The 12,279-nt window shown below is 43.5% G+C and overlaps 1 protein-coding gene across 1 annotated transcript; it reads right to left on the bottom strand.

The window, feature by feature from the left end:
* Positions 1-1,659: 1,659 nt before the first annotated feature.
* Positions 1,660-2,781, bottom strand: LOC101863401 (FMRFamide receptor-like). The gene has a single exon (XM_005090477.1). The coding sequence runs from the start codon at positions 2,779-2,781 to the stop codon at positions 1,660-1,662; it is 1,122 nt and encodes a 373-aa protein (XP_005090534.1).
* Between the last annotated feature and the right edge of the window lie 9,498 nt (positions 2,782-12,279).

The following is a 12,279-nucleotide window of genomic DNA, read 5'->3' as shown; positions in this document are numbered from 1 at the left end:
AGTGTGTGTGTGTGTGTGTGTGTGTGTGTGTGTGTGTGTGTGTGTGTATGTGTGTGTGTATTTCTGTATTTTTGTATATCTGTGTGTTTGTGTTTGTGTGTGAGAGAGGGTGCGCGTATGGGGTGTGGAGTGGGATGGGGTTGTGTGTGGAGTGGGGTTGTGGGGGTGGTGGTGTGGTGAGGTTTATGTGTGGGTGGAGGGAGGGGTGGTGTGGGGGTGTAGGGTGATGTTTGCGGGGGTGGGGTGTGGGAGTGTTTCTTTGTCATTTTTTCCGGGTCTTTTTCATTCTCTCCTTTCTTTCTTTCATTTTTTCTTTCTCTCACTATTGGAGATCGTCCGTCTGTCTGTCTGTCCGTCTGTCTGTCTGTCCGTCTGTCTGTATGTACGTCTGTCTGCCAGCATATTATCTCTTTCACTATTTACCTATATGTCTACCTGAATCTCTCTCTCTCTCTCTCTCTCTCTCTCTCTCTCTCTCTCTCTCTCTCTCTCTCTCTCTCTTTCACAAACACACGTATCTCACACACACACACAAACGGACGCACACACATACACGCATAGATACCTACATACACAAACCCACACAGGCATACACAAAAGCACATACAGTTATAGGTTGAAGGCACTCACATACAAATACACACACACACACAAAAGCACACACAGCTATAAGTTAACGACACACACACACATGCACGCACATACATAAAGCACGCACAATTATAAGTTATAAAGACATGCACACACGAACTCTGCTCACAACATTCTCCTTTTTAAGATTTACAGGGAAATACATGTAGGTCTATTGACGAAAGCGCCACAAGAGAAAAGGAATAACGAAAATAATTAAAAAAACCAATAAACTTTTCTTTTGATTTTACTAAAACCACAACACATTGTATTATTACCCCTTGTTCACCTTAAAATACGAAAATTCGTTACGAAAATAACCTTTTAATTAAACTCTGAAATACGAAATCTTTAATAACAGAAGTGAAAAAGCACAATTAAATAATTATGTATTTTTTCGGGAACAGGAAAGAGAAAAATATAAAATGAATTGCAAAAGGAAATTTCACAGAGCCTCCAGACTCAACGTCGTTCATGTTGTTAATGGAGCGACAAAAATACGATCCAAAAGGTTCCCCACGAAAAGCCCTTGAAGATTACTGGAGTGACATGACAATAGCCTACAGAGTTACCAACTCATAGATACTACAAAATCACGAACATCATGATGTTTTTCAGTGCTCTTTCAGTGCAGGCTCAGTTGGCCAGGACACCTTTAACTCGTGGGCGATGGGAGAATTCCGAATCGTCTCGTCAACGAAGAGCAGATGGCAAGACGTTGTGAAACTGATTGGCTTCTACTTCGGTTTCCGTAATATGATCAAGAATTCATCAGAGGTCAACGTTAGTACTATAGCGCTGGTGATACAAAAGATAGTGACACAAATATATAAAAATTTGTCAAACCCAGTCTAAAAAAGAAAAGAGAAAAACCCCCAGTGAAGGCACACAAGCACACGCACGATAATTTAAAGGAACATTGTGATAAGCGTCGTTCCTGTGTTTGAGCAAACTGCACGATAATCACAACTAACAAATAAAGTTGAAGCGCATTTTCAACGATGTGTCATTTAGAGGTCCTACAGCAGATTAATACATTCTACATCTACAGCATCCGACGAATAAAGATTTGTAGGTGTCTCTGAAGTTTTTGTTCATGCCAACGTAGACGACAAAGTTACAGGAGCTGTTGATACTCACAACGAGGTTCATGATCACATAGCCAACACGTCCAACGTTACTGGGGATATTGCCGGTGACAGTGAAGTAAACGTACTGGGGGATGTAAGTGGGTAAACAAACGAAGGTGCAAGTGACAGTGTATACACAGCAGACAGCCAGGAGCATCTTGGTCGTGCGGTTGGAGGACGCCTCTTTCCCACTCGCAGACGCCAGCTTCTTTCGTTTCGACGACGCCATTTTAATTTTTATCGAGATGAAGATACAGCCGACCAGAGTGAAACACGGTGGGATTTTCATACTGATATAGGTTGTGAAATCCTGCATGAAGACGACATTGTCCACCTCGCTGTAATAGAGAGCTGAACGTTGGATCACACCCACGGACATGTTGAGATTAGCCTTGTAGACGTAACCAAACTTAAACCAAAATGTTGTGTAGATGTTGTAGGTGAACCAAAATACACATAAACCCCAAGTAGTAAACCACGTTCTCCTGGGTGTGATAATCTCGTGAAAACGTAAAGGCATAAAAACAGCGACCATCCTCTCCATTGTTATGAACATTGGAATCGTCAGAGAGATATACCCTGCAGCGTAGTCGAGCGTGTTGAAGAAAAAGTAAAGAATATAGGCGGCCCTTGCTGCTGTCTCCGAGTACGCCCACGCCAAATCCACTCCGATTACGTCATAGAGGATCTTGGGGATGCTGTTGTACGAGATGAGGAAAGTGAGATCAGTAACAGCTAGACAGAAGAGCAGGATGTTGGAGCACTTGTGCAGCCCATGTTTTACCAAAATCATGAGGCTGAACACATTGCCTATCGCACCAAGCAGCCCAATGGTTGGAGTGACGTAGATAAGTAAGATCTGCATCACCAAACGAGTTGTTTCGTCGCTTAACAACTGTCTCGGGGTCATTTCCGCTTCCTGAAGGCTGTCAGTGCTGACCAAGCCCACGATGTCCTCTGTTGTCATGCCACTGTCTGGGGCGCTGTGAGGCTGTTCCGAATGGCAATCTCGGCAGGACATAACTTGCGGCTTTGGTTTACTGAATATGACTGAAATTGAAAGTTTAAAATACATGTTAGACAATTTTTTCTAGTCTTGGAGGCTCATGTTCCCACGGTACTAGCTAGATAAACTATTGCTTTCAGATAAACAAAGACAAATTTGAGTGCCCTCTTCCTAATGCGTCAACTCCACAATGCTTTTAGAATTGTCAACGGCCATCCGCTAGGGCATCATGGTAGGCTTCAACAAAAAATGTTGTTACGCAATCATTCTAGAACTCTGTATAGATCGGCACATTGCCTTCTAACATTTTTTCGTTTAAAAATAATACGTCAAAATATGGGCTTCGTTATCAGCACATCCCCTTGTTAGTTTAGAGATTATGTCATTGAATGCCCCTTGATGTAAAACCCGTCTTACTTTTGCCAGAACAGGAAACAACATTTCATTCAAGATCAGTATGTGCTTGGGTCTACTGTTTTTATAATAGTTTCTTTCAAGGATATAATGAGCAAAAGCAATAGTTTTCTTCAGTTCACCGGCTTATCCACATCTAAAAGAGTATGATATTGATAGGTACAGTAAGAATGTTTTTTGCGCACAAGCCATGCGCCAATTCAACGGGTCACATGGATGCACCGTGGGTGGCTGGCGGGTGCTCTGGAGTAGTTTGTCCATTACCAGTGCCAGCGAAAAATGTCACTAAAATTCTCCCGTGAAGAAGTTTATCTAACTGTAATTTCTACTTTTCTTCTGGAAGCCATGAGCATGGAATGATCTTGACAGACAAGATCGAAGCAGTCGGGACATTATTTCTCGAAATAATTATTCTGCGGCTATTCTACATGCGTATTCAATTGCCCATTCAGTTGGGCTCGGTATGACCACACACACGCAACAATATTTTTGACAGTCCCTTTTTATTAACAATAATATTTGGAAACTTTTTAAAAGGACACACTCAAATTACTCACACGAAAGTAGAGGGAAAATACAAATTCTCATTCCTTTTCCATTTAGAAATACAGTATAAGAGAAAAGTTATGATAATTTTGGTATACTTGACCCAGTCGTATTACGAATGGCCTGACACATTTTGACGGTCGAAGCATTTTTGTTCTATTACTTTGGGGTCCTGAAGAAGACACTTTTGTTTGCTGTATTGGCAACGTATATAACAAGTTATACTAAAATCAAGTTTCTGGCTTTATTCATATAATTCTTCTTTTTTGCAGAACAGAAACGAAATAATAGATATTTACAAGACATTAGTAAGCGGCTAAACCCCCCCCCCCTTTCCCCTTTTCTTCGGTCACCGGACGGACTGAGACAGAACACATAATTTGGGAACGGACGGAAACTAATGTGAGGCTCTCCTGTTCCAACCCCTACACCTTCACATCCTTTGACTGCTCTCTGAGATCCCAGCCAACACCCGTGGACACTTTATGATTAATAGCCGTTGCTAGTTGTTTTTTTTTAGTTTCTTTATTAAACAAGTTTTTGATTTAGTAAGCAAGGTGTTCCTGTGACCAAAATCGAGACATAATGACTTATAGTGACATTTTTACTTTTTAAAAATAGTTAGCATTTTGATTTAAAATATTTTTTAGCTTTCTTTAATGTAATGAACACGACTTACAACTTATATGCCACGTTGAAAAATTTAATGTCATATTATTGTTTAGGAATAACGAAGTGAGTTTAAGTTTTTCCACTTAATCTGATGATCCACAAGGCATAGTGAGCTTCTTAGAAACACAGACGGTCCCGCGCTAAAACGAAAAGGTCGGACAGAAATACCTCAAAGCGCAAAGAAAAATCATTCTCTTTCTTCCGAAGTGCATTTCTTATTTTCATGTTCGGTTACGATATATCAGCTATAAGCAATAACTGTTTAAAAACCGTGTAAACAACTTCTGTTCATACAAAGTATGTTCCTTGAACTGCACAGCTCCAAAGATTCTTTACTCTCAACTGCATAAAAGCAAACAGATTACAAGCTCGTAAAGAACTTTTGATCAAGAAATGGTCCTTGTTACGAATCTGTCTCCAGGGACTATAAATTTCAGACTATATGTAGTGATTCATTTGTCAGTCGCAATTTTTGAAATAGACTTTTAAATAAGAGAGTAATTGGTATCAAATGCCAATTTCTGATTCTGAAATTTTGAGCTGCGTACTTTATTTTTTTACTGCTACAATTTGCAAAAAATAAATCGCGAGGGCTGAAAGAAGTAGCTTGTTTGTTTTCAAATTGACAAAACGTACTCGTTTCACGCTATTCGAAACACTCCTCTTTCCCCTCTTTTTGATTCCACTTCCACTCTGTTGCCAGCCAGATAAACTTTAGTCATATCATCAACTCTTAACATTTCTTAGGACAACAAGTATGTCAATACAAAATGCGTATTAGAACCAGAATATCCTTTCAGTTCTATTTTTTTTAAAGTTTATTCTTTGTTCTATTTTATATTATGTTTTTCAGAATATGCTAAGAGTTTTCTTTATCCGTAGCATTATCTCATTGAATGACTTTAAACACATAATTTTATAATGGTGCTTTGCCAGTTTAGTGCAAACAAATTTGCCGTGCATTCCTTAAAATTGGTTTTAGCGATAAATAGCTTCAGAGCAAAAAGCATTTCATTTTTTAAATCATAATATCTCTTTCCTCTTGCATGACCTGAGGAGTTGCGTGAATGCACCTCAGTTTTAAGTTTCTAAACGTTTCATAAAATCTATATTCGTCTTTACCATGATAACAACAAACAAAGAGTCCTGCAAATCTTCCTCTCGGTTCAGGAAAAGCGCTCGAAAGAAAAAATGACCCTATATCAATGCTTCTTGACAATCAGGTTTCTTTTTCGGTTCGATTTCCGTGCAAAATCGACTATAAAAACGGCATGAAGCTCATCATAAGTACTCTTCTGTGTTATACTTTGGACAAGAGCTTTCGTCTCAGTTGCTGACAAGCATCCCTTGTAAAGGGAGGGAGATACTTCTTCTGCTTGTGCGTTCAATTAATTATTTTTTGATCGGCTCCGGGAACTCGTGTAAATCAAAGCGATTTCTGAAAGGTTAAAGTTCAGATAGGGATGCTCGGAAAAGAAATCATTAGAATATTAAAATGGCTCAGCTTTTAGTTCGCCACACTAATCATTAGCTTCACTGTCGTAGAGAGAACTCTTCTACAGGGCGATAGACAGACGTTCGGACACAGAGAAAATAATATTGACATCTTTTGCACTCAGTTGTTACTAGATCTAGTCTTGATACTACAACAGAAGATAGCTCATTCGTCATCAACTGTAGAATAAAAAGAAAAGAGATCCAAGATGTTCTATTGTGTTTCGAGAGTACCATTCCAAAAAGTCGTATCTAAAATTTGCTACTTTTCAGGAGACAAAAAAAAACTGTTTTATTTCCAAACGGTTAGAGATACCGGTTTCATTTTTTGCACGTGAGCATCAAAGTACAGTTCACGCTCGTACTTCTAATGAGCTTGGGGCTGCATGTGTCACTTTTCCTGTAATGATGAGTTACGATAAACCGCAAATCGAAACTTGCAAGCAAACTGTAGTAACACCAGTTACGACAGTCAGATGTTGAAGACAAAGTGTCGTATCTTGAGTTACGACTTTTTGGATTCCAAATTTCAACAGACAGGGGTATGGTAACTCCAGATACGACAGTTTTATTGCCAAACCTCAGTATATTTTTCTTACTTACAAGTATTTACTACTTTTAGGAATAAAAATAAACACACTCCAAAGGTGCAACAGCTTTATTTTAACACTTTACCAGAGTTGAACTACTAACAAACGAGCCTCTTTTTTTTTAACGGAAAATCAAAATGCAGAGGGATGCATGCCGCTCAGCAGTGGAACAGTTACAAATTATTAGATCTAATGGTATGGGTCATTTAAAACATGGAGATGATTAGACTTGAACGTAATTAAAACGTACTTGTTTTCAATACTGTTTATGTCAGGGGCGCACAAGACCCTTAAATTCAGATCCCTTATACTTGGAATGAAGCTTCATTAGAGTATAAACAAACACATTAGGGTGATGCTTCCACCTCAATTAGATTTCATTTGAAAAAATAGCTGAAAATTGAAAATTCGACAAGAAGTAAAACTTAAATTCTGAACGCCTGGTTCTGGAATCAGTATAGAATATTACAAAAAGCATGTAAGCATGAACTTATTTATGATAGGTTCTACCCCCAGTGAGTCGGGGGGGGGATATAAATAGACCCACTGCTTCGTCTGCAGGAGGTGTAACCCCTTCAAAGACGAGGTGTCGCACACAGACTCCAACCCTCTGGGATCCGGATGCGACACCGACTTTGGTGCTTCTTCCTTTTCTCCTTCCTCCTTTCTTTCTTCTTCTATCTTTTCTCCCACCGCTAACCTCAGGTGCAGCAAAAAGAGAGGTCACCCATCCCACAGAGTGGGCGCCTTGTTAACCGTGAGGTGCGACCCATGTGGAGGGAATCAGGGTACCTGGCGGTTGGCGAGAGATTAGTCTAGGGACTGTCCCTCGCCAACACACCTCTTTGGCCCAGGTTTTCCTCTTAGACGTGAGGATGGCACGGCCCACGCCACTCAATCGGTTGGGAGTTGAAACTCCTTCAAGCTCTGGGTCAGTCTTGACGGGAGAGTCTTGTGCGCTCTCGTGGAGAGTATAGCTCCGGAGTAGCCCTGGTACAGCTCTGGTCATCCTTGTTGGGATTGATCATGGCGGGGAACCAATAAAAACACTCACATGGAAACTTCATTAAACAAAAACCCTTCCCCAACTCCCAACGGTATTAAAAAGTCTCGCTCACGGAAGCAGGTGCGGCCGCCGAGCCGAGCAAACCTACCCCAAACGGAAAAAGGACCTTTACGGCTGCCTCTGCCCTCCCCCCTCTCAGAGACCTTCCGCGGCAGCTGTACTTGACCATCCGCAGCACCGATGCGTAGAAAAAGATCACAGATCTCAACCTTTTTAAAACAGGAGATGCACTACGACAGGTTCTGGGATACATTCCTACGAATGTCCAGAAACTGTCCTCTGGTGCTCTCCTCACCAAGTGCGCATTGGGTGAAGAACTGGCCCGACTTGAGACGATCTCGACCTTCGGTGGTGTTCCTTGTGTGTCCGACGGACACCAGAAATTTAACCAGTCGAAAGGCGTGGTCCGCAGCCATGAGCTGAAGGGCTGCTCAAACCAAACATTGTGGATAACTGCGAGGATGTGGCCGAAGCCCGCCGGATTACTCTTCGGCGGAGGGAGACCACACTTGAACCGAATAGGATAATTCTAACTTTCGATTCGTGTCGCCCTCCAGCCACCGTTCAGGCATCGTACTTGGACTTGGACGTGCGACCCTATGTGCCAAACCCTCTGCTCTGCTTTCAGTGTCAGAAAATTGGCCATGGTCAGTCGTGATGGCTTGTCTTTGCAGCCCAAATTGCCAGGGCAGGCACACAGCCTTCAGCAAGGATTGCCCGACTTGGATCCAAAAACGCGTAATCCAAGAGTACAAAGCGCCAAATGGCTGCTCTTCTCAAGAAGCCCGCAAAGCTGTCAGCCCGCCATTAATGACCCCGGTCCCTTGCCGGTCATATGCCAGCGTACTTCGGCCAGTCACGAGGTCGGCCAGTGCTTCCACTCTCGTCCCCCAGAACCCGCGGTCAACAAACGACTTGCTGCACCGAGACCCATAAAGGTTCTTCCTACCCCTGCAGTACCCACCTTTCAGGTGCCACTGACAAACCGCTGTGGGGTTCTGAGGGATGATGGGGTGGACTCTTCCACCCCCTCTTCTCCCCTACCCCCTTTCTCCCCCTCCCCCCTTTCCTATCCCTTCTTCTTCTTTTTCTTCTTCTTCCACCTCACACCTCATCCCTCTGATGGAGTGTGAGGTGTCCACTCCCCCCTTTTCCCACCCCCTCCATCTGCTCCACCTCCCCTACCCCTCTAACCAAAGGAAAAGGACAGCTCCGACACCCCTTCCCGGACTGACCCCGGAAAGGGCGGAGTCCGTCACTCCTCAAAATCCCCCACTAGACCGCCGTCCAATCCAGGACGGCAACCTAGAAACCACTCGGCCTCCCCCGCGAGGAGGAGTCAGAGTATTACTCCGAAGCCGGGGCCTTTGTGCTCCAAAAACAAACTCGGCGGAATCCGACCTTCCATTGCAGAATTGCAACACCTACAGGCCACACTGTGCCCACTTGTGGCCTGTATACAAGAAATAAAATTCGTCCCGGCTTCCACCATAGACTTGAGAGGATTTACTGCATATCATCACATTCACACGGAGAACCAGATTGCTTCCGGTGGAACCACCATCTACACTGACAACAACACCCTCCACAGACAAATACATCTTAGGACGACTCTCCAGGCTATTTCTGTACTGGTCACCCTGTGCAGACCAATCACGATCTGCTCAGTCTATATCCCACCAAATTACCCCCTCAAAATAACCCAACGTAGATGCCTCAGGGAGAGCAAAAGACAATCGTTTAGAAAATACATCTCCAAAGAAAACAAAACAGCCAGACACGACTCAACCAAGTTTTTAAAATCGCTAATATTAAATTTAGGAAGACGCACAGACACCTAAACAAATGGGTAACAGGGAAAAATCAGGGAAACGTAGCTTTTCTGAGAGCATCCGAGCAAAGGAATGAATGGAAAATCATGATCGCCGATGTCTGTCGCAGATCTGGCACTGGATGATGATGATGATGATGATGCACAGACACCATCCGGCGCATCCAGAGGCCGGATGGAACCACAGCTGAAAAACAGATAGACATCGCAAACACAATAGCTACATCTCTTGCCAACAACTCATCCCAAGCAAACTACAACTTCTTCTTCTTCTTCTTCTATCCCGTGGTTGGAGCAACCGTGGGGGCACCACTGCATCTGAAAACCAGCTCTCGCGATCTATTTTTGTCCTCTGCTTTCCTCAGATTGTCATCCATCGTCTTTCCTGTCCACTCTGTAATGTTGGCCTCCCATCTCCTTCTCTGCCTTCCTCCCTTTCTCTTTCCTTGCACGGTTCCTTGCAGGATTGTTTTGGCAAGTCTTGTGGATCTTGTGACATGCCCATACCAATTTAGTTTTCGTCTCTTCACTGTGATCAGTAGATCTTCATATTGCCCCACTGCGTTGGTGATTCTCTTTCGTACTTCAGCATTTGAAACGTGGTCTTTGTACGAGATGTCAAGGAGTCTGCGGCAACATCTCATCTCTGTGGTCTGAATCTTTTTCTCTAATTCTGCTGTTAGTGTCCACGACTCCCAGGCGTATAAAATATTGAGATGACCAGTGAGCGCATTAGTCTAATTTTTTTTAGCTGTGCGTGATGTTTCTGTCCCTCCAAATAGGCTTCAGTTTTGACAGCGCAGCTGTTGTTTGCGCGATTCTATAGAGAATTTCTGGTCTTGAGCCTTCATCTGAGACGATTGATCCAAGGTATTTGAAGCTGTTGACGGTCTCAAGTTTCTCGCCCCTGACATTGATGTCCGGGTTGATGCCATTGGTGTTATTGGTCATTAGCTTGGTTTTCTCGGCCCTGATCTCCATGCCGTAGGCTGCTGAGGTTGTGTCCAGCCGCTCCAATAGTGTCGCGAGCTCCTGTTCCTCTCCTGCTAATCCATCGATGTCATCGGCAAAACGCAAGTTAGTGATTGTCCTGCCTCCAATACTGATTGTTCCATTGTGGTCTTCCAGAGCGTCAGTCATAATTCGTTCTTGGAAGATGTTGAAGAGAGTGGGAGAGAGAAAACACCACTGGGCGGATGAGCAGCATCAAACAGCCAACGGCCATGAGCGGAAGGGTCCCATGGCGTACCCAAAGGTCAGAGCGGAAGGGTTCCAAGCTGAGCACAATGGTCAAGTGTATGCGATCGGGGGCGACCCACATCATGTTCGTGGACATCGGCCTACGGTTAAGAGCTTGGAGAGGGATGGGCACCGCCAAGCTTCTCTGCCCAAGACTCACCACATGAGAATGTCAAACAGCTCAGATACTATACCAGATTGGTCGTCGCCCGGGTCTCCAAACTACAACACCACCTTCAAAAACATGAAAGGCAGACTTCACATTAGACGAACTAACATCGTACATCTTGGACCTTGGCAATACATCCCCGGGTTCGGATGACACCCACAACCAGACCCTTAGACACTTATCCACAGAAACACTTACACTCCTACTAGACAGAAACAACGACATGTAGCGGTCGCACTCCTTACCGGAGTCTTGGCGTCTCGCCACTGTCATTCCTTTACCCAAACCAAATAAAGACCACACACACCCATCCAATTACAGACCAATAGCACTAACGATCTGTCTGTGCAACTTTATAGATAGTATGATCCACAGGCAACTCATGTGGTTTCTAGAGACGACGGGCTCGCTGAGCGGTCTCCAGTGCGGATTCAGGAAAACTCGATCCGCGCTGGGAGACCTTTGTACTCGAGACGTTTGCCGAAGGAGACCACATGATGGCCATCTTTTTCGACCTAGAAAAAGCCTTCGACACAACCTGGAAGTACGGCATTCTCAGAGACCTGCACGCTCTCGGCATACGCGGTCACCTCCCTGCCTTCATTGGCAATTTCCTGAAAGAACCGTTCCTTCCAAGTTCGTGTCCGATCCTCCCTTTCAGATCCCCACCAACAAGAGAAAGGTGTCCTCCAGGGGAGTATCCTTTCTCCTCTCCCATTTGAAATAAAAAAAGATTTCATCTTTAAAAAAACCCAAAAAAGCATAGACAACTCGTTATACGTTGACGACTTCTTGATATGCTGTCGTTCGAAAAATCCTCAACTAAGATCTATGGAAAGGCAGCTGCAAGCGCAGCTGCACAAACTTGAAAAGTGAGCAAACAATAACGGTTTCAAGTATTCTCCGTCAAAGACGGTTGCAGTACACAAATACTTCTGCCGATCAGGCAGACGTGTCCTGCAGCCGGATTTAACACTATACGGGGAAAGGATTGCCGTCCAGGATCAGGCTCGTTTCCTCGGCGTTATATTCGACAAAAAACTCATATTCACCTGACTAACCCTTTACTATCCACGAAATGAATTCATTCCTGAGATACAGAATCTCTTGCAGAAATTGAGTCGGACACAAGAGTGAAACGCTGACAGTAGTAGTTACGACATAGAAATCGCCCGGTTCGGATGGAAAATTGGAAACCAAACTATCGTATGTCATTGTTACGATATATACAACATTGAGATTTGAAACCAAAGTATCGTAACTAGACTTACTACAGTTTGGATGCAATTTTTTTGCCAAACTCAAGATACGACATAAAGACTCTATGCCATAGCTGCCTTAATATTAAAGTTAGAGGGACATCGTTTTAACAAGAGGTGGGCGTCGTTTTGTTCTTTAACATATTTTTTTTTTAAAGTCGTATCTCGAGTTACCATTGTTTGGAATCGTACCCTCGGTTTGCAGTTATTGTTGCTGTTATTATCAACATGTA

Source organism: Aplysia californica, unplaced genomic scaffold (genome assembly GCF_000002075.1).
Source record: "Aplysia californica isolate F4 #8 unplaced genomic scaffold, AplCal3.0 scaffold00017, whole genome shotgun sequence".
Taxonomy (NCBI): domain Eukaryota; kingdom Metazoa; phylum Mollusca; class Gastropoda; order Aplysiida; family Aplysiidae; genus Aplysia; species Aplysia californica.
The sequence above is the reverse complement of the archived record's forward strand: the minus strand, read 5'-3'. Positions and strand labels throughout refer to the sequence as shown.